Source organism: Geotrypetes seraphini, chromosome 5, assembly GCF_902459505.1.
Source record: "Geotrypetes seraphini chromosome 5, aGeoSer1.1, whole genome shotgun sequence".
In the NCBI taxonomy this organism is placed as follows: domain Eukaryota; kingdom Metazoa; phylum Chordata; class Amphibia; order Gymnophiona; family Dermophiidae; genus Geotrypetes; species Geotrypetes seraphini.
This window is the reverse complement of record NC_047088.1, coordinates 99462542-99486149: the sequence shown is the minus strand read 5'-3', so window position 1 is coordinate 99486149 and position 23608 is coordinate 99462542. Positions and strand designations below refer to the sequence as shown.

The following is a 23608-nucleotide window of genomic DNA, read 5'->3' as shown; positions in this document are numbered from 1 at the left end:
TATCAGGATTTTTTTTTTTCTTTTATTAATCCACATATGTACTATTGCTTTCCTGACAGTGAGCAAACCAAGTGAAATGAGTGCTTTATCATTCCAGCAATATCACAGATTTTAGTAAGTGGAAATCTGTGATTTTGAAATTTACTTGCTCAAATTTGGTTGAAGTTTGAGCAGAATATACTCTAAGGCCCTGATTCTGTATAGGACGCCCAGGAGAGGTGTCCTATACAGAATCGGTCCTACACTAAACCCCGATTCTGTAACCGGCATCCATGATACAGACGCCGGTTAGAGAATCGGGTTAAATTAGACACAGTCGCTACACTTATCGCTGCAAGGGATCTCTCCCTGCTGCAATAAGTATAGCGGCCACGGCCGCCTGTCCCATCACCGGCAGGAGGATGCCCAACTCCTCCTGTTGGAACCCCGAACCCCCCCTCCCCCCCAAACTGGTAATCGCCGACAGGAGGATGCCCAACTCCTCCTGTCGAAACCCCGAACCCCGGACCCCCCTCCCCCCCAAACTTGTAATCGCCGACAGGAGGATGCCCAACTCCTCCTGCCGGAAAGCCCGACGACCCCCCCGCCCCAACTAATCCCCCTCCCCCAACTAACCTTTAAATGTTGGTCGGCTGGACGGGTCTTGCCCCTTCCCGGCCCATCCCCGCTAAATCTAAGGCCTGATTGGCCCAGGCTCTAGAAGCCTGGACCAATCAGGCCTTAGGCATAGCAGGTCCACCCATCCCCACTAATCCTAAGGCCTGATTGGCCCAGGCTAGGCACCTGGCGCCTACAGCTGCCTAAAATCAGGACGCACTTTGTAGAATCAGGGCCTCAATGCCTGCCCCTTTGACTTTCAAAACAAATGTGATGGTATTGAGGGGTGTGTCATAAAACAACCTCAAAGCTGGATAATTTTTATTTGTAGGACAGAGGGAGTAAAAGGGAGAAAAGTGACTCACTGAAGATCACACAGAGAGAGTCAGAGGGGTGGCTTGAACCAGGGCTTCCACTTGACCCAGATCAATCCTGATAAATCATTGTGTCAATGTTGTTGCATTGTATGTATGGATTATACAGAGTTCCAAATTCTTCAGATAGGACACAATTACAAGTTCACAGATGCAAGAGAAGAGGGGCAAATCTGGAACTGGATTAGCCCGTCAGGTTAGACTTGGCTCAGCTGGCAACATTTTCTTGAACTCAGCTCTATCTGAATCATTAGCTAATAGTCTACTGGTAGTCCACGCCTCCTTCAAGAATAATGCTTCTGGCATCTATTATCATTTACGGAGTTCTAGTAATTGGACTGAATGGGAAAGAATGTTGTGTTTACAAGGCAGGTAAGAGAACAGGCATGGTTAGTAAGAGGATAGAAAAGATGTTAACAGAAAATGCATTATTGGTGGTTTTTCTGATGTTGGCAGCTGCCCTTTTGGTGGTAGCACTCCTGGTTGTAGCCTTGGTGGTAGTTGTGACAGCCTTAGTTGTGGTGGTTTTGGTAGTAGTAGTGGCTGGAGTTGTCGTGGTGGTTGTTCGCACAGTAGTAGTGGTGGTCGGAGTCGTGGTGGTAGCAATAGTTGTGGGAGTTGTAGTGGTTGTAGTAGTGATGGGATTTGTTGTGGTAGTAATGGGTGGTGCAACTGTGGTGAGGATTGCAACCGCAGGACTGGGTGTGGTAACAGCAGTTGTTTCTTCATCTCCAGAGGTGACTTTATTAGCAGGGATTGTGGTTGTATCAACTGGAGTGAAAGTCGTGGCAGGGGTGGTGGTTGCGCCCTCAATGGTTGTGATGTCAGCAGAAGGAGCATCCGTGGCAGATGTGCTCATATCCACGGTGAGCATGGGAGAGTATTCAGGTATCGTGGTTTCACTGCTACCTAGTCCGATGTGGATGGTGAAACAACTGAAGATGAGAAGCCACATCTCACTGGCCCTGCCAGAAATAAGAAAACCTTTATTCCAAATTGTTTCTTCACCCCATTGCCCTATATGTCCTCCTCCTTTGGTACTTATTTATATATTTTTAGTATTTATAGCCTAAGTGGTTTACATTCAGGTGCTCAAAGCATTTTCCCCTATCTGTCCTGGTGGGCTCACACTATACTTAATGTACCTGGGGCAATGGAAGAGTAAGTGACTTGCCCAGAGTCACAAGGAGGAGCGTGGGATTTGAACTCGCAACTTCAGGATGCTGAGGCTGAGGCTGCAAACGGGGCCCAGCAACTCACCATAGCTATATTCACAGAGATCCCTGGACCACATCCTTCTCACAAAGCTTGAAATAAATCTTATATGATCAAGCACAAGTCCCAAGTTCCTTGTTGAGGAGAATATTCTCAGATAGATACCAAAGAGCCCACACCAAGATTCAATATGCAGAGCAGAATAAAGAGGAAATTTAACCTATGTTAGAAACTTAAGTTATGGTGATCGCTGAAAAAAAGTGAAAGGTTACTTGGATTGCAGATCCTATAGGCCTGTATCAATTGTAAAGACAAATAATGAAATACTTGCCCTGCGATTACCAAATGAGCTGTTGGCGGTATATAAGAATAAAGTTATTATTATTATTATTAAACTGGTATATACAGAACAAATTGGATTTAGAGGGATAGGCTCCAGATAATTTCCAGAAGATAATCTGCTTAATACACTGTCCCCCAATTTCTGCATATGGCATCTTAAGTTGTGCATGCAAATGGTGCGCACAGCTAATTCGCAAACACAGCTTCTTTAATTGGCCTAATCAGTGCTGATAATTGGCAATTAACACCTCATAATTGACACTAATTGGCACTGATTAAAAGCTAAGTGCACAATTTGGAAAGCGTGATTCTATACGAGAGGGGAACTGAAAAGTTCTCAGCCCATCCACAAAGAGAATGATGTAGATATGGTTCAATCAATGATCTGAAACAATGTCATCACACGGAATTTCATTTCTGCAAATTTGCACTTAACAAAATAACACTCTTTTAACATAACTTTATTCTTCTTTACCGCCACCATCGGAAGATTTCCAGGCGGTTTACACTGAAGAGAGCTGGACAATCAGCGAATTACATAATACAAATAGTAAAAATACAACATATTTCTCAAGAATAGTCAGAATAAAATTATTAAATTTAGTATGACTTCTGTTTAGGAAATAGATCTGTCAAACAATACAGTCTTAATTTCTTTCTGAAATGTGCCATAGGTCAACCTGGCTCCATTGATATAATTACCTAACCAAGACTGCTGTTTACGTACTTACTACAGTGGCAAAATAACGCTTAGAATTTAGGTTGGTTGGGTTGAGAACTTTTCAGCATACCTCATAAAAAGTATGCACTAGTTCTAGTATGCTCCAGGACTCCTGATGCAGGCGATCTAGCCGAAACACGGGCCGTGTCGAGTCCTTGCTTTGATACATGCATTTATGATTTATAAGACTGCTTCATGCATAGTTTTGAAGACCAGGCATGCTCTGCTCTTTTTCCATTGGACCGGGTGTCAATAGAAACCAGAGGGTTATGTTGTTGGATTTTTTTTTTTTTTTTTTGCTGTGGAAATGGGGTCAGGGGGCAGATGTAGATTCTGGTGGCTTGCACTAGTTTGGCTCAGGCACTGGCAGGTAGGGTGACATTTTGCAATGAGCTGCAGATTACTGCCACAATTTTAATGCAGCAGTAATTTGCAAGCTCATTTCTTGTAGCATGTCACCTTAGTTTTTGAGTGACATGTCTGTGGTATAGCTGCGTGCTGACTCAGCTATATGCAAAGCTAATTGCTTCAACTCCTGAATATTTTCGCTCTAGCTGCTTATCATTTAGCCCCCACCCTCGCTGTACCCAAACTTACACAGATCATTTTTTAACCAGACAATAAGTCGTCCAATCAAAATATAGCTGCCAGCCAGCCCTGACATTTCTCCGCATAAATCCTTCAGAATATTGACCTAGTGTGGTATTAGGATTCAAAGTATACTCAGGTAAAGCGAAAGCTATAGATATGAAGCATAATGATAGTGAACGTGCATAGCAATTATAGCTGAGAACCCCAGAAACGAACTGCTCAGGGAATGCTCTGCACCTGATTCTCATCATAGCTGGAAAACTGGCAGCTTAACAAAATTATTGTGAAGCTGGCAGCTACCCAGCTGTGGAGAAGTGAAAACAGTCCTAAGCAAAAGCCCCAGCAATGAAAGGCTGGATTTTTATTGCTTGTATCAGATAGGTAGAAACAGTCTTGGGTCAGAGGGAGGGGCTCCTCCCTCTCTAACCCCTTTAGTAGTTCTACATCTGCCCTGTCTTCCCCCTCCCTTTTGGTTCAAGTCTGCTTTCCCACCCCTCCTCAAGGTCCTTTTGTCTCTCCTCCCCCCACCCCATCCAAATCCAGCATCTCTAAGGCAACCCCCATCCCGTCGGGGCCCTCGCGATGGGCATAGCCTTACCCCGACGTGCGGAGCCTTACCTCTGCTGCTTCCCACACACAGTGACTGTCAGGACTTCAGACCTCTTGATTGCAACTGTCCTCACCTCTGTTCTTTCCTCTGGGCCTAACTACCACAGTTGAAAGTTAATTACGGCAGCCTGAGGAGCGAACGTAGTGGACTGCCGTCGGCCTCTGTAGCTCGTTCCCTGATGGCAGGGGCGGGACCGCGGCAGAGGGAACATACTGCAGAGGCTGACGACATCCTGCTAGGTTCGCGCTGCATGCTTCCGTAATTAACTTTAAAGGAGAGACAGTGACCATAGGGGAATCCGGAGGACACTGAGGTGGAAGCGTGTCATTTGAGCATGACAGCCGGGCGCTCGATGCTAGGGAGAACACTGACTCTGCAATCTACCGGCATTGCCTTTGCGATCGACCGGTAGATCGGGATCAACGTTTTGGGCACCCCTGCCCTACGTCATTGCATACCATTACTAAACAAAAATGAGCAGAAAAAATACATTTTGGGCCGGATTCTGTATAGGAATCCTACATTAGGAGCTGCTAGACGTCTAGTAAAACCTACCTTTGGAATCCATGCACAACTTTATTTTTAATTGGCACAGTAATTGACCACATCAGTTTTCAGCCAATGCTCTCAAAATGTAATTATTAATTATGAGCTCCGCACAGATCTCTTAGGAGACCTAGCGATGCCTAATTTGAGGCATGGTTAGGGATGGAGAATAGGCAGGACACGATTAATTCTTCGAGGGCCCCTAGGCACCCAAGTACACTGGGCCCCCTGCTCCGCCCCACCCCACTCCACCATGCACCCAGGTGGAAACAGGAAGCTGAATCAGAGGGAAGCTTTGAGCAAGCAGTATCGCTTGCACAATTACAGTTCCCGTTGCTTTTCTTACCCACGTTGCTTGCTTGTCTTACTTTCCGTTGGCAATCGATGCTGGAGGGGCCCATCGCCGTTTGGAAAAAAACAATGTTGATGCCCTCCTTCATCGGGCCCCCCTGACCATTTCGGGCCCTAGGCACATGCATACTTGGCCTATTGGTTAATCCTGCCCTAAGAATAGGAGTGGTGTACTTAGGCATTGCTAGGTGTTGGAGATAGGAGCTGGTAAATTAGGCCATGTAAAACCTGGCCTAATATACCGGCACCTACCTCAAGGACACCTAGTGAGGCCTGTTTGCTTCGGTGCTGCTAGGTGTGATTTTATAAACGGCCAAACTATAAACAATCCTAACTGAGTGGTATAAATATTTAATATATCACAAAAGTCAAACCTCCACTCCTAGGAAGAAGTCTATACTCAAATACTCGCACTCCACTTTTATAGTTTATCTATATTTGGAACTTGATATTCATTCAGGAAAAGGCCTCAGAAATAAGGAGTACTACGCTTATAATTTCAGTGGTAATCATTACCAGCGTAGGTGTATTCCAAACACGTACTCCGTACTACAATCACTGGCCAAAAATCTATTCTTTTATTTCATTATCCATATTATGTTTCTGCTAATTTTAACTATTTTTTAAAACTATTTTTAAACTTTTTTGTAATAACTTATATCTCTTATTTTGCACATTAACTGATTGAGTGCAGACCGCTTCAGAATTTGAAAAACCTCACAGAAAATTACTTATCTTTAGTGTTTTCATTATTTGTTTCCATTTCTGAGCTTCTTCAATTCTGTGCTATTTCTGTGCTGTCACGTGTGCTTACGTATTCCCAGAATAGCCACCACACAGTACGCTCCCTTCGTAAACATTGGGAGATATTGAATATCTCAGGGTTTTTTTTTTTTAAATCAAGATCTGAGAATAGCATATAGGAGGAATCAGAATTTAAAGGAGATTCTATGCCCATCTATGCTCCCAGAAATATTGATGAGAACTGTCATGGACATCGGGCATGTGGTTCATGTCAGATGTGTAACATCATGATCTGTACTGATAACTTCCAAAATCCACAAGATAAGGTAATTTATACCCTGAAACATACTTCAGACTGTAAAACAGATGGAGTAGTATACATTATTAAATGCCCTTGTGAGCTACTGTATGTTGGTCACACCTCAAGGCGCTTCAACATTAATAATAATAATAATTTTATTTCTTATATACCGCTATACCCTAAGTTCGAAGCAGTTTACAGTGAAAGTTGTGTCTAGAGAGAGTACAGTGTTAACAGTAGGATACAGGATAATACAAAGTGAGCAGGTACTGGGGTGATTACAATAAGGTACAAGATATTAACAAGAGAACAGTTACAGGATGTTTACAATAAAATACAGGGTACTGGGGTGTTTACAATAAGGTACAAGATATTAACAAGAGAACAGTTACAGGATGTTTACAATAAGATACAGGATAATACAAAGTGAGCAGTACTGGGGTGTTTACAATAAGGTACAAGATATTCACAAGAGAACAGTTATAGGATGTTTACAATAAGATAAAGGATGTTATACTAAGTTATAGGATGATACAATATGAACAGTTACAAGAGATCAATGCTGTTTACAGCTAGATATATATAATGTGCGTAAGAGAGGTGTACAGCATTAAGCGTTGGGGGAAGGGAAAAGGAAGGGGGAGGACTTTCAAAGAGGATTATAACTGGTAGGGGGGAGAGTTTAGGTGGTGTTGAAGAGGCGGGTCTTCAGAGATTTTCTGAAGTCCGCGTATGATGCGGCTTCGAGAATTGGTTTTTCTAGCCATGTGTTCAGTTGGGCTGCCTGGAAAGAAAGCATTCTGTTTAGGTACTTCTTGTAGTGACATGATTTCAGGGATGGGTAAATAAAGAGATTTATTCTGCGGGAGGTCTTTTTTGGGCAGTAGGTGAGGAATTGGGAAGCTAGGACTTACTGAACATAAAAGTAACATCAAGTTGCAAGTTTTAGGTGCGCCACTAGCTAGACACTATGTAGGAAAACAGCATGATTTCCAGTCCCTGAGAGCCTGTGTGATAGAAGTAGTCCAAAAAGGAAAAAAGATGGGGGGATTTTAAAAGCGTGAACAGAAATGAATATATCATCTTGGCACGCTATCCCCGAAAGGGTTGAATAAAAACTTTGAATGGCAACACTTTTATTAACCTTGTTGTCAGTTTATAGTATGTAAGCTAATAGATAGTTGTGCTCCCTGGCTTATTCCCCTAGTCGATGGTTTAACCCTCATAGTCTTCAGCCAATAAGATAAGAAGGGGGTGGAGCATGCGCTGCTGATTGGAGGATGTATATAATGTGGGGTAAGGCCATCTTGCCAGTGTTTGGAAACCTTCTGATAGAACACTAAGAAGCAGTAAGTACACTTGCTAGATTTAAATGGATATAGACTGTAATAGTGATTTTCTCTAATAAGTTATTGCACTTGTTTTAATCTCTAGATATTACTGTGCTCTAAAATCGGCCCTGAAGCAGCGGACAAACCAGCGATCCGCGAAATGCCGGCCGCGTCGGCTCTGGCTCTAGTTCCGAGAGCGTTGAAAGCTCCGGTTCTGGTCCTGACTACGAAATAGCACAGAACTGAAGAAGCTCAGAAATGGAAACAGAATAATGAAAACACTAAAGATAAGTAATTTTCTGTGAGGTTTTTCAAATTCTGAAGCGGTCTGCACTCAATCAGTTAACGTGCAAAATAAGAGATATAAGTTATTACAAAAAAGTTTAAAAAATAGTTTAAAAAAATAGTTAAAATTAGCTGAAACATAATATGGATAATGAAATAAAAGAACAGATTTTTGGCCAGTGATTGCAGTACGGAGTACGTGTTTGGAATACACCTACGCTGGTAATGATTACCACTGAAATTATAAGCGTAGTACTCCTTATTTCTGAGGCCTTTTCCTGAACGAATATCAAGTTCCAAATATAGATAAAGTATAAAAGTGGAGTGCGAGTGTTTGAGTATAGAATTCTTCCTAGGAGTGGAGATTTGACTTTTGTGATTCTAGAAATGGCACCATGCGGTTGAATGACAACTGTGCAGAGCGGCGCCTAGAATGTAGGCGCGCTTAGGCGCTGTTTATAGAATCTGGCGCTTTGTGTTTTCTCATTCACCAATAATAGAGCACATTTGGGGGGGAACTAGCACACATTCCCCTGAATTCTATATATGGCGCCATGATCCGAGTGCTTAAATTTGTGCCTATCTTGAGATGTGCGCGCAACTTAATCGCCTAGCGAGCCGTTAATGAGCAATAATTGTCTGCTAGTAATCAATTATTGATGTTAATTGGCACCTGTTAGGATTTGTGCACATATCTGGCTGCATACTATTCTATGACGCATAACACCCCAATCCCATCCCACACAGCTTGACCAAGGTTGTACGCATTGTTACGGAATGCCAGGTCTCTGCACTCAACTTGGGCACCAGCATTTACACCAGATATCAGCAGATAGGTTTATGTTCATTAAAGGTTTTAACCGCTCTTCAGTTTGTCAACAGCACAGTGTACAAAATATATAAAAACAAGAAATGAAAAGGACGCCATAAAAAAATAGGAAAGCAAAGAAAAAAAAAACAATAGAGAAAGAACAGAAATGAAATAAAATTTAAAAATTAATTAAATCTAAGTAATCTAAATCTAAAAGGAAAATAATTTTGTTTAAATCTTCTTCAAATAGCTGCCAAAAAAACAGGATCGCAATTTACCAAACTTCTCATATAAATGCTAAATCAAAAAGATGTGTCTACAACATTAATTTAAATTTTACATAAGAAAACTCAGAAAAAATCATAACTGGAAGAGGATTCCACAAATGTAAATCTGGCACCCAAAGATAGGATGCAGCAATCAGTGCTATGCATGAATCTTTAAAAGACGCATGATTTTTATAGAATTGTGGTTTCATACTTTATTAAAATTTGATAAAACGCTTAAGATAACATTTCAAAGCATTGTACAATAAAATTCAAAAATAAAATAAACAAACAAACAAAAAAATAGTACAAAAAAGACTTATGGGGGGGGGGAAGATGAGGCAAAAAGGATAGAGGGGGAAAAATTACATTTCTTAAAAAAAAAAAAAAATTAAAATAAAGGAAAGAAATGAAAGGAAAGGACTGGGAGATAATTAAAATTTGTAAAAGGTAAGAATAGATTAAAAATGCATGACATACATGACATATGTCAATGGTATGCATCTTTAAAAAGAAAGCATTTTAAGGTACTCTTGAATTTATCTAGCCTTTGTTCCGTTCTTAAATATAAAGGAAGTGAGTTCCAAATAGAAGGTGCCATTACCAAAAAAATGTATGCACGGCGAGTGCCAATTATTTTTAATGAAGGAACATTAAGAGTGTATTGAGAAGAGGACCTTAAAGTTCTGGGGGGATCATATGGAATAAGAATTCTGTCTATAAATGCTAAAGTGCTTATTGTCGATTATGTCCAGCGCCCATAATTTGACTGTCATTTATAGAATCCAGCCCGCTATGAGGAAAGAGAACACACTCTTCCCTAGAAGTGGAACTATCATGCATGAGTGAACCCAGTGGCTTAGTAAGGGAGGGTGGGGGGGAATAGAGGGGGCGGACCTCTCTGGGCACCATCTTCACGGGGGATGCCGGTACAAGTAGCATCTCCCACATGTTGCTTGCACCGGCTTCGGCTCCCTTCTGACATTACATCCTGGTTGTGGGACAAGGACATGATGTCAGAAGGGAACTGAGGCCGATGTGAGCAGCAGGTGGAAGATGGCATCTTGGTGCACAGATGTTATAAAATTAATACTCAGGATTTGGCAATAGAACACCTACCTCGAGATGCCCAGTCATCGAACTGCCCACACTTAATTTTCTTCCAGCAGCTAAATTCTGCTTACCTCTCTTTCTGATCTCTTCTGAAATGATAGGAATACGTTGAAAACCATGTATGAACTGTTGGGGTTTTTTTTTTTTTTTGCGTGCTCTCTCTCTCTATCAAGCAATCTATCTATTTCCTTATAGTCTCTCTTGCTCTCTTTTCCCCTCTGCCTCATGTGTGTTATTCCTTTCATTAACCTGTGGAGCTGATGTTCATTCAAAGGAAAAAAAAAAACACCTTATGTTTTCATTTCAAATATTTAAGAACATAAGAATTGCCACTACTGGGTCAGACCAGTGGTCCATCGTGCCCAGCAGTGCTCACGCGGTGGCCCCCAGGTCAAAGACCAGTGCTCTAAATGAGTCCAGCCTCACCTGTGTACGTTCCAGTTTAGCAGGAACTTGTCCAACTTTGTCTTGAATCCCTGGAGGGTGTTTTCCCCTATAACAGACTCCAGAAGAGCGTACCAGTTTTCTACCACTCTCTGCGTGAAGAAGAACTTCCTTACATTTGTACGGAATCTATCCCCTTTCAACTTTAGAGAGTGCCCTCTCGTTCTCCCTACCTTGGAGAGGGTGAACAACCTGTCTCTATCTGCTAAGTCTATTCCCTTCAGTATTTTGAATGTTTTGATCATGTTCCCTCTCAGTCTCCTCTGTTCAAGGGAGAAGAGGCCCAGTTTCTCCAATCTCTCACTGTATTTGGACTTGCTTCAGAAGGTGAGGCGTACAGCACAAAATCTTCCTGATACATTAAGGAGGTCATTTTAGAAGGTTTCAGGATCTTTTACACACATAAAAGTAGCATTTATACATGTAAATGACCAGCTTGTGTATATATAAAGTTTAGAAAGCACTGTACATATGTAGATTCACAGCACACCATTTTCAAAGGGAGTGTATTTTTGGTAGAACAGAAATATTTGCATGTATTTTTGATTTAGCAATGGCAATATACATATAGTATAAAAAAAAATATTGACACTGGCGTTTGCGTGTCATCTAACAGCTTATTTTCACCAGTAATAGAGAGGGCACATGAAAACCACACTAAAATTTCAGAAAAGAATTTCACTTGGCTTCTTTGTTAGACTCTTCTTGGTTGTCTACTTTTATAAAATCTGACACTTAGTACATGTCTAAATGCTGACATTTTACATGCATACGGTAGGTTGTAGAATCGGGACCTATGTGTGTAAGTGTCAACTGTATGTATGTAAGTGTCAACACTTGCATGCAGATATCTATAAAGCAGGAGTTCTCAGTGCAATCCTGGGGACACACCCAATCAGTCAGGATTTCAGGATACCCACAATTTCTATTGCTTGCGACTTCTAGAAGGGTGTGGTCATGGGAGGGGCATGCCTAAGCGTTAAACATGTAGGTTATAGAATACTAGGGGTTACGTGCCTCTATGTCTGCAGTTAGGAACAAGCACTTAGCACTTATGGCAGGCTTTGACATGGTTCTTGTTCCTATAATTAGGCACAAAACTACGGAGTTACGCTAGTATTCTATAAAAGCAGCTCCACGTGGGACTGCATTTACTGAATTTGCACTTAACAAACATCAGCCCGCACCTAAATTTTAGTGCCATTTATTGAATTTAGGACTTCGTTTTGACAAAAATTTTAATCACAATTAATCGCACAATTAAAGGTATGCTATTTTTTTTCCTTCTCTGCACTGCAGCTGTAGTGGGGAAAAATAAATAACATACCTTTAATTGCACAATTAATTGCGCATGGTTAATCGCGGTTACAAATTTTAATTAACATGCAGCCCTAAATAAATTGTAGAACAAGAATTAATGAAACGATAAGTAATACAGAATACAAATTGAATCCAAAACAACATGCAGAATAGCTATAAACAGCTTTGCAGTTTCTTTAGTCTACTTCAGAAATTCAGCCCTAGAATTTACTCTTATTGTCTGAGTATCTCGGAAGGTGAGAAAGACATTGTATAGTGGAATTTAGCAAGTAAAATGAATAATCACTAGATTGTTGGTTCAAAATTGCCTTGCTAATGAATGTGACTGTTGGGCAAACTGGATGGACCATGTAGTCTTTATCTGCCGTCATTTACTATGTTACTATATTAAAAGGGCTCCTAAGTCAGTTTGGTTAGATCCTTCAAGCTCTTTTCATGACCCTTAGTGCTACTTTAAGGATGGTTTTCAAAGCCAATCATCTGGGTAGATGGTCCTATCTCAAATTTACCCTCTCTTACCTGGTTGAAAAAATGCACCTAATTCCCGAGCACGTACTTTTAGCATTTGCATGTCATTTGCAAATGCACAGTGTACTGTTCTGCTCCTTAGTCACCCTTTGAAACAGCAAATGCTTTTAGTGCACAGAGATTGGAGGAGCTAATTGTCAAAAGAAGTAGTTTTCCTTTGACAATTAACCAGAAAAGAAAGGGATGCTTTGCAACTCTGCAGGCTATAGGATATTATCCCCTATAAATTGTATCTGCTCAATGAATTGAAAACTATTGTTTCCACACTTGTGCTCAAGGATGGGTTAACCGTTAGCCCAAACAAGGCAGTTGCCTAGGATGGCAGCTTCTTGGGGGAAGGACAGCAAAGAACAGCTAAGTTTAACACCTAATAAAACTATGACGCCCATGATGCATTTTTAAATAGAATTATTGTGGGATAGTCATGATGGTTGAATTTCATTATCAAAATCCTGGGCAAGAGGAATGGGCTAGCCCAGTGTTTCTCATGTTGGTCCTGGAGTACCTCATTGACAGTCAGAGTTTCAGAATATCCACAATGAATAGGCATGAGATTGATTTGCATACACTGCCCCCATTATATGCAAAGCTCTTGCACGCATATTTATTGTGGATATTCTGAAAACTTGACTGGGAAAGGGTTACTCAAGAACTACTTAAGAACATAAGAATTGCCGCTGCTGGGTCAGACCAGTGGTCCATCTTGCCCAACAGTCTGCTCCCACGGCAGCCGTAGGTCAAAGACCAGGGCCCTAATTGAGTCTAGCCTTACTTGCATACGTTCTGGTTCAGTAGGAACTTTTCTAACTTTGTCTTGAATCCCTGGAGGGTGTTTTCCCCTATAACAGCCTCCAGAAGAGTGTTCCAGATTTCTACCTCTCTCTGGGTGAAGAAGAACTTCCTTATGTTTGTACGGAATCTATCCCCTTTTAACTTTAGGGAGTGCCCTCTTGTTCTCTCTACCTTGGAGAGGGTAAACAACCTGTCTTTATCTACTAAGTCTATTCCCTTCATTATCTTGAATGTTTTGATCATATCCCCTCTTAGTCTCCTCTTTTCAAGGGAGAAGAGGCCCAGTTTCTCTAATCTCTCACTGTACGGCAACTCCTCCAGCCCCTTAACCAGTTTAGTTGCTCTTCTCTGGACCCTTTTGAGTAGTACTATGTCCTTCTTCATGTATGGTGACCAGTGCTGGATGCAGTATTCCAGATGGGAGTGTACCATGGCCCGGTACAGCGGCATGACAACCTTCTCTGATCTGTTTGTGATCCCCTTCTTAATCATTCCTAGCATTCTGTTTTGCCCTTTTTGCCGCCGCTATGCATTGCGCGGATGGTTTCATTGACTTGTCTACCAGTACTCCCAAGTCTCTTTTCTGGGGGGGGTCTCCAAGTACTGCACCGGACATCCTTATTCATGTATAAGATTTTTGTTACCGACATGCATCACCTTACACTTATCCATGTTAAACCTCATTTGCCATGTCGCGGCCCATTTCTCGAGCGTGTTTATGTCACGTTGCAGGTCTTTGCAATCCTTCTGTGTCTTTACTACTCTGAATAACTTTGTGTTGTCTGCAAATTTAATCACCTTGCTCGTCGTACCAATTTCCAGGTCATTTATAAATATGTTGAAGAGCACAGGTCCAAGCACCGAACCCTGTGGCACTCCACTCGTGATGCCTTTTCAGTCTGAGTATTGTCCATTTACTCCCCCCCCCCCCCCACTCTCTGTAGTATATATGCACTATCCCTTTTGTAAACCGCATAGAACTCCTAAGGTATTGCGGTATATAAATACATTTTTATGTTATGTTATGGTGTGTAAGTGTTGGCATCTACTTTATAAAACTGCCCTCATTTGTAAATATTTCCTTTTCAAATCCTATCTTATACAGTACACAAAAATCATATAGGACCAGGCTATATGGTTGGGGGATGGGATGTGATATACTGCCTCTTTGTAGTTACAATCAAAGAGGTTTACATATTACATACATGCGCTTATTTTGTACCTGGGGCAATGGAGGGTTAGGTGAGTTGCCTAGAGTCACAAGGAGCTGCAGTGGGAATCAAATCCAGTTCCTCAGGTTCTCAAGACACTGTACTAACCAATAGGCTGCTCCTCTACTTTCAAACAGAGGTGGGTACTGAGGCCTAGATTCTGAAAGCGTCGTCGTTAGGAAGGCACTTAATTTAATTGTTTTAATTAGCTATTAACAGCATGGTTATTGACCATGCCACTAGAAAACAATTAAAATCAAATTGAAAGAAAAAAAAGTAGGTGCCACGAGATGCCTGCAAAACACGGCGCCAGAATCGCATCTATGCAGATGCTCAGCAGCGCCGAATGTCAAAAGAGGCATGGTTATGGGCGTGGTTGACATTCGGTGCCGCTATGTGTGATTCTACATCATAAGCAGGCGCCGGAAATGTGGGCCCGTAAAACCCTAGCCTACATTTCTGGTGCCTACCTTTGACGCAGGCCCTGATTCTGAAAACAGCGCCGTAATCGGAGTGACGTGTAACTGGTACTGGTTTTTTTCAGGCGCCTGCCGATTGCAGCGCTGCTTTTGGAATCTGGGCCTTAAGGCCTAATTCTATATATGGTGCTAAACAATGTACATACAGATTTGGAGGTGTGCCCAATTTGTGCGAGCAGTTTAGTTGCTTAATGAACCAATTAATGACAATAACTGGGCACTAATAATCATTGGTGCTAATTGGCACCAATTAAAATTTACACATGCATTTTATATTTATTACTCTATAACAGTGTATTACAAACAGTGTGCCTCCTGAGATTTCAGGTGTGCTGCAACACACTGGCGAGGAGGAGAGTCATCCGCGCTGGCTGACTGCCTACAGCAAGAGGCACGTCCTGTAGGCAGTCAGCCGGTGTGGATGACTCTCCTCCTCGCCGGTGTCTCTCCTCCTCTCCCTGCACCCTGCAAAGATAGTAGTGGTCAGATAGGCCTCCGCAGATGTCGACACGATGATATCACACACACATGTGACATCATTGCGTTGAAGACCGTGCACTTCCGGGTGCCTTTTGGCCGGGGCACAAGGTTTAGGGTGCCGCTGGACGGAACGTTTGCGAGACACTGCTCTATAAAGATGTGCACATCCATTTTTCCATGTGCAGCTCAAAGGGGGAGTGGCCAGGGGAGGGGCTTGGGCGGGTCAGGGGCATTCCTGGACTTTGCGCATAGTGTAATAGAAAAAGGCTGATCTGCACCTAATTCAGATGCAAGGATTTATGCTAGGTTTCAGATGGTGTAAATTATCAGGTCTATATGTTGGGCATGGATCCCGACACTATATTCTAGATATGGTGCCCAACTCGGAGGGCTGTTCATAGAATAGGGCTTAGCAGTAATTTTTTTTTTTTTTTGCACAAATCTTTTGGTGACATAAATTGAATTTATTTATTTATTTTATTTAAAAACTTTATATACCGCCTGGAGTCACAGTGGTTTCCATATGAACATACATAAAGCATAAACAACAAACAAATGAACAATGAACAAATGAAAAATATTTAACGCCTCCACCTGTGTCCGTCAGACAAGTTAGAGATTGCCAGGCAGCAGCAGCGACAATTCACATTCACTGTCCACTGCTGGCCCCTGAGTTCTCTCTACCAGTCTTGCCATTGAGGTAGCTGGAAATTATGACCAACAGGACGGGATGTGGTAGAGAGAAGACTGATGATCTCTAGCAGGCAAGTTGAGGTAGACTGGGGGGAAGGGGTTTGAAAGTGAGCACATGAGAGAGAGGAAGATGTTGGATACTTAACGTGACCATTTATTTTTTTCCATCAAAATGGGACAGGGTCCCCCCCCCCCCCCCCCCGCCGGACCGCTCCTCTCCCCGGAACCCATTAAATATAGTGCAAAATATAGACAGCAGATATAAATTCTCAAAACTGACACATTTTGATCACTAAATTGAAAATAAAATCATTTTTCCTACCTTTGTGTCTGGTGATTTCATGAGTCTCTGGTTGCACTTCCTTCTGACTGTGTATCCTTTCTTTCATTTCTTTTTCTTTCTGTCTTTCTCTCTCCCTGCCCGCCTTTCTTTCTTTCTTTCTTTCTCTCTCTCTCCCTGCCCCCTTTCTTTCTCTTTCCCTGCCCCTTTCTTTCTTTCTCTCTTCCTGGCCCCTTTCTTTCTTTCTCTCTCCCTGTCCCCCAGCTGCTGCCGCTGCTGCCAACCCCCCAAGCCGCTGCTGCTGATTTCTCCAAGCCACTGCCGCAGCAATAGGCCAGATATGTGCAAAGACTGCACAAGCCTCTCCCCCTCCCCACATCTATTCTGATATTGGAAAGGAAGTTCTGGACCAGCCAGGTAGTGATTAGCTGGCCTGGGAGGCAGGGGGAGGCTTGTGCAGTCGCTGCACGCACCTGATCTGTTGCTGCGTCGGCATTGAGGAAGCAGGGAGAAATCCTGGGCTCCATGATCGTCTGTCCTGTTGTCCCCATATACAGCTTTGGGACGCTCTTTCTGAAAACGGGACATTTTGGAGTCCCGAAGGTGTGCGTGGGGACAATGAAACAGGCAATCTAAAAACGGGACGGTTCTGTTCAAAATGAGACATATGGTCACATTATGGATACCAGATGCTGAGGAGTGGGGAGGAAGAAATGGAAAGCAAGAAGTTGGAATCAGGGAGACACGTGGGACTGAAGGAGAGGAAGGAAGGGAGAAAGGAAGATATTTTTGGAATGGAGGAGGGAAAGTAACTGAAAAACAGGAGGCAGAAAGGGAAAAGAAAGGTCTTGGAATTGGAGCAGAGGAAGTGAAAGATGCTAGACATTAGAAAGGAATTTATGTAGCGTGAAAAGATTTCTGTGAGAGGACAGTTCATTAATTATCAAAGTTGGAGGGAAATCAATCTAAATCACCCCCCTTAATTTCTCAATTACAGCAAGATTTTTAATGGGAAAAGACCCTCAGAGATACCACCATGTTACTCAAACACTTCATAGTATCCGGCCTTATGTATCCATTCCTCACCAGGTCTTATTATATTTGTCTCAAAACATTTCACTATTTGCCGTTTAAAATTAGTGAAGATGTTTAAATACTTAGCTTTATATTAGTGGTCCCTGAGAGTTTCACCACTAATATACAGCTAAGGGCTCCTTTCACTAAGGCGCGTTAGGGCTTTAAAGCGCGGAATCGCGTGCGCTAGACCTTAACGCCAGCATTGAGCTGGCATTAGTTCTAGAAGTGTAGTGCCTGGTAATTTCTTGCATGCGCTAAAAACGCTAGTGCATCTTAGTAAAAGGAGCCTAAGTATTTAAACATCTTCACTAATTTTAAACGGCAAGGTGAGGAATGGATACATAAAGCCGGATACTATGAAGTGTTTGAGTATCGTGGTGGTATCCAGGGCCGCCATCAGGGCAGTACTACCAGTCCTGAATTCAGGGGCCCGGAGCTGACAGGGGGCCCGGGCTCCCCCAGGGTCCTAGGCAGTGTTCTAAGGCAGGGGCGCCAGTAGCTCGCCATGGCAAAGTGAGTCGGTCACCCAGGACTCACTTTGTCTTGGCGATCTATCGGGCTGATCAGTCTTCCTCTCCCCGACGTCAATTCTGCAGTCGGAAAGGAAGTTCGGGCCAGCCAATCGCTGTCTGGCTGGGCGGAACTTCCTCTCCGACGGCGGAATTGACGTCGGGGAGAGGAATGCTGGTCGGCCCGAAGCAGGGAGAGCATGCGTCGGCGTCGGCTTTGGGGCCTGTTATCCATTGGTGGGTCCTGTTCCCCGATGGCAGCGGCAGTGGCAGTGGCTTGGGGAACGGCAGGGAGAAAGAAAGAAAGGGGGCAGGCAGGGAAACAGAAGGAAAGAAGAGAAACAGAAAAAAAGAAAGAAAGGTCAGGGAGAGAGGAAGAAAAAGTTGGGGGAGGGAATGAGGTGTGGAGGAGAGGAAGCATATAGGCTGAAACAAGGGAAGAAAGATTGGATGCACAGTCAGAAGAAGAAAATGCAACCAGAGACTCATGAAATCACCAGACAAGGTAGGAAAAATGATTTTATTTTAAATTTAGCAAAGTGGAGGCAGTATTACCACAGTTTTCAAAGGAATTTGTCCAAATAACTTAATAGTTAACTGGGTAAATTCCCAGAGATGAAAACTTCCCTTCACTTACTATGCACAGTTCTGAATTTATATCTGCTGTTTATATTTTACAATATGGACCCCTTTTACTAAACCGCAATAGTGGTTTTTAGCGCAGGGAGCCTATGAGCGTCAAGAGCAGCGCTGGGCATTCAGCGCAGCTCCCTGCGCTAAAAACTGCTATTGTGGTTTAATAAAAAGGATGGAGGGTATATTTGTCTATTTTTGTATGGTTGTTACTGAGGTGACAATGCATAGAGTCATCTGCCTTGACCTCTTTGAAAAAACCCCAGAATAGGAATGATAATTAACATTTTCTCAGCGTATAGTGTGCTTTGTGTTTTTTAATTTTATTGTTGGTAGATCATTTTGACTTGGTCATTTTAAAGTAGCTCACAAGCTCAAAAAGTTTGGGCACCACTGAGCTAGAGCGTTGAAACTGTGTATTTCTATTTTATCTCCCCTTTTACAAAACTGTGGAGCGTTTTTTAGCGCCAGCCGTGGTGGTAGCAGCTCTGATGCTCAGAATTCTATGAGCGTCAGGGCTGTTACCACCGTGGCTAAAATCCACACTACAGTTTTGTAAAAGGGTGAGGGGTTAGTTTGTGATGACATATTCCATACTAGGCGAAGGTGTTTTCTGTGTGTTGTGTGTTCGAAAGACATGGTTTTCTATTAGGATTGACGGTGTAGGATTGATCTGTGCTGGTCTGGCTTGTTTAGTTTTACAATGGGTGTATTGATGTACTGCTCACTGCAATATGTAAGATGCTGCCTTTTCCTAGGTACTCATGTGTGACGTGTGGTTTGTTACTAAAAATCATGTTTTTCTTACAGATGGGGGGGGGTGCCAAAAAATGATGGGCCCCAGGTGTTACATATGCTACGTACGCCACTGTATGTAAAGATACCAGAAAGCTGGCGTAGCAAAAACTTTAAGTAAATTGTTATTCTTCTAAGTTTTGAGTATTTAACCCTTCCGCAATCTCAGGGGCACTCGTTTCAAGTTTCAAGTTTATTGAGATTTTGATTTAAACGCAATATCAAATATTTTCAATGCGTATAACAAAAATAAATTTGGGGAAATAAATAAAACCATTTGAACAATAAACATACAAACATATCCATAGATGATTAAAATTACATAAGGAGTACAAGGATAAACTACATTTGTTTATAAAATGCGTTCTCCGCGCCTGCTCATAAATTTGTTGCCTGGAAGGATCCAGCAATGTGGCCAGATGTCATTCAGGACAAAGACAGAGAAAGAATTGTGCAATTTGGATTAATGATGGAAGATGATTTAAAGCAAATGGTACAGTCTATGAGTAAAGATCTTGACGGACGTTCTTTTTATGAATATCTCCTCTATGCCAAATCACCCAATGGACGTGAGAAGATTTTAAGGGACTTGCTTAGGTGGAGCATTAGCAGAAAAGTATGTGTGTATTCGGCCCATGGAAGAAGGGGGGGCGTCGGGGGGAGGGAAGGGGTGCGTGGGGGGCCCAATAGGATTGCTCAGTAAGGGGCCCAGAAATTTCTGATGGCGGCCCTGGTGGTATCTCTGAGGGTCTTTTCCTATTAAAAATCTTGCTGTAAGTGAGAGATTAAGGTGGCTGATTTGGACATTAGAAAAGAGCTTGCTATGGTTAATAATCTCACGATTACTTTTTAATCATAGTAAATTGAATGAGCTCATCTTCCTTAGGTTCTCAAACCAGAACAAAACAATAAACCAAGAGAAACGAAAATCCTACTCAGAAATCTAAATGATTCCAGCAGGGAAATAAATGATAGAAATACAGAAAAGACCTGTTGAAAAAGTACGTTTTCAACCCTGCCGCTAAAAGTTAACACTAGACAGCAAATTCTGGGCTGAACACAGCAGCGTGGCCAGCTGGATGCACTAAAGAGATACGGTTATTTTTAATGACTACTATAAATGTTACAGAAAGACCCTGCTGTGTACAAGTTCTCCAGAACACACAGTACTTTAACAATAGCAATGCCCCATCCCCCACCTTTACCCTATTTACCACAGCACAGATCGATAAAATAAAATCTAAAATCGGATTAACGGCCTATTTTATTTATAACATTTTATTGAAGGAAATAATTAAATATAATATAATATACATATATTTTCATTTCAATTAGATTCACAATTATTATATTTTCATACATATTTATCATTCCTTCAAAATATATTTCCAAATGACCCATTGCAAAACATCTTATATCCCCCCAATCCCCTCCCCTTCCCCATCCCCCCTCCCCTTCCCCACTTCCCTTCCCCCCGAATGGAAGATTCCCCCCTCCCCCTCCTCTTCCCCACTTCCCTTCCCTCCCCCTGAATGGAAGATGACACATATTACTAGGTATTGTGATGCAATAAATGTATACCAAAGCTTCAATGTGGAATATTAATAATCATACTTCGTGCTCTGGAGGACCCCTATATTAAAAAAACGGCCTATTTTAAAGTGTAAAATCCTAAGAAAATAACTTTTCAAGATTCTTGATGGAGCTCTAACCTGTCAGATTTCAAACAAATTAGAAATACCCTGGGCTCTCTACCACCACCCAAACAAACCAGAGCAAAGATATAGTACTGGCAACTTTCTCATACTTTCCTTTCACATTGGACACATCAGGCTTAAGGGAAGGAATGTTTTCCTCCCTAACCGCTTTCATTTGTCTCACCTTAGTTGGTCAGCTCTTATTCCCCTTTCTTCTTGCTTCGATTTGTCAAAAAAAAAATAAAAAAGTTCCCTCCAGCCAGAGTGGGACAAGCGCCTGTCTATATCCAATCCAATCCAATCTTTAGTTTTATATACCGACTCATCCCTCAGAAAGAGCTCGACTCTATGAACAAGATTTCCTTAAATCAAGTAGAGCATGAAAGATAATCTCTACTATATATCACTGAGCTTCAGAAAAGCTCAACTCTCTTTAGTATCTTCCCTACCACCTAGGTAACGATTCTCCGGGGACACTGTGCTATCAATTAGCAGCAGTGGGGGGAGATTAGGAAAAACAGTGAGCATTATTGCTGAAATACAAAAGAAAGAGCTTGGGATTGCAAAGAGCAGAGGTTCACGTTTGAAAGAGCCCATTTGACCTTTTGAGCTTTCATTTTTATTCTTTTCTGTAATAATCAAGGACATGATAAGAGTGCAGTTTATCCCATAGCCCCCATCTCTAAGCTGGTGCCTCCCAATCCTTTTGTGCCTGTTACACCTTGATTGTAGCCACATAAAACTGTGTGACCCCCCTGAAGCTTCAGAATAATGATGCACCCAAAGGAAGCATATTCGGGGTCCCAACCCACATTTTGGGAAGCTCTACTCTAGGGCAGGGGTGGGCAACTCTGGTCCTCAAGGGCCGGAATCCAGTCAGGTTTTCACGATTTCTCAATGAATATGCATGAGATCTATTTGCATGCACTGTTTCAATGCATATTCTTTGGGGAAATCCTGAAAACCCGACTGGATTCTGGCCCTTGAGGACCGGAGTTGCCTACCCCTGCTCTAGGCAATTAGTGGCAGCTTTCCCACATATTTATCCCTTATTCTAGAACTTTAATGCCTAAATGCAAGCGCCATTTGTGTGCTAAGATTTTAGAATACTAGCACTTATGCGTGTGAGTGCTGATTGGGTGCTAAATGGTATTCTTTAATCTTAGAGGCCCTTTTTACTAAGCTACGCTAAAATAGCACGGGGCTTTCCTATACACTGAGGGCACTTATAGTGTGGCTGTAAAATGGCTGGGTTTCCTATATACCAAAACAGCAAAGATGTAGAAGACGGAAAGTGAGGTAATGGAACAATCCACAAAAGAAGATATCCTCACTCATCAGGGTTAAATCATCCAAAAAAGATTGCTTAAATGAATTTCTTCCAGATCCATATACACAGTCAACAGCCAATGGATTCTTATTTACTTATCCTTTACTTTTGTATAATTTTCGCTTGCCCCAACAATTGAATGCCCGACGGGACCCGTTTCGCCTAAACAGGCTTTTTCAAGGGTTCCAACAGGGAGCACTTAATTTTAGCGTCCTCTCGTTCACGGGGCAGGAGCAGCTCTAAAAATACCCTCAAAATAACTAAGAAAAGGACATATGTAATCACTCAAGCTTCTCAAACTATGTCCTATCAGGAACTGCAAGGGACCGCCCGAGACACTGCTCGGTATACCCACTGCACTGTATACACACACGGCAAACATACTCACTCAGTCAACCAACAGAAAAAAGAAAAAAAAGTGGAGAAAAAGCCTCAGTTCAGCTTCAAACTCCACTTATAAGGCCAAAGTAGGTAAAGTCACAAACACACGTGTGGCAACTCATCAGAAGTGAGAAAAACACTGTAACAGCCCTCAAAGGAACCACCTCAAAAATTATTAGCACGCCAAATTTCAAAATTCAAGTGTGTGAGCACAACATACAGATTGTTCCAGCTCCTCTTATCTCTGTATCTTGCTTACATGTATTCAGTGACTTTTCATTATGCCTATCATCGCTGATTGTCCAGCTCTTCTTATTGTAAACCGCCTCGAACTATTATTGCTTTGGCGGTATATAAGAATAAAATTATTATTATTATTATTATTAATAATAATAATAATAATAATTTATTTTTATATACCACCTAACCAGCAGTTCATAGCGGTTTACACAATAGGTACTCAGCATAAAATATAATAATAACATCATACATAATAAAATTCTAAGTAACCAATACAAGCATTAAAACTAATGAATATGGAAAACACAATATAAACTAAAATAAGTATGGATAAAAAGATAAAAAGTACATTATAACTACATGATAATATGAAAATCAATAATGTATATTATATTGTTTAAATAAGTGGGTTTTAAGATCTTTTCGAAATTGATAGTAAGTAAAAAATGGAGAAACAAGAAGATTCAAACATTACAATAATCCAATATTGAAAGACTGACGATTGAACCAGGATTTTAAAT

The 23608-nt window shown here is 41.9% G+C and overlaps 1 protein-coding gene across 1 annotated transcript; it reads right to left on the bottom strand.

Annotated features, from left to right (window-relative positions):
• Positions 1–878: 878 nt before the first annotated feature.
• On the bottom strand, positions 879–21379 carry LOC117361022 (integumentary mucin C.1-like). Its single transcript, XM_033945792.1, has 2 exons — positions 21321–21379; positions 879–1936 (listed from the first exon to the last, which is right to left on the bottom strand). Exon 2 carries the CDS (start codon positions 1924–1926, stop codon positions 1333–1335), a length of 594 nt encoding a protein of 197 aa, XP_033801683.1. The 5' UTR covers positions 1927–1936; positions 21321–21379; the 3' UTR covers positions 879–1332.
• Between the last annotated feature and the right edge of the window lie 2229 nt (positions 21380–23608).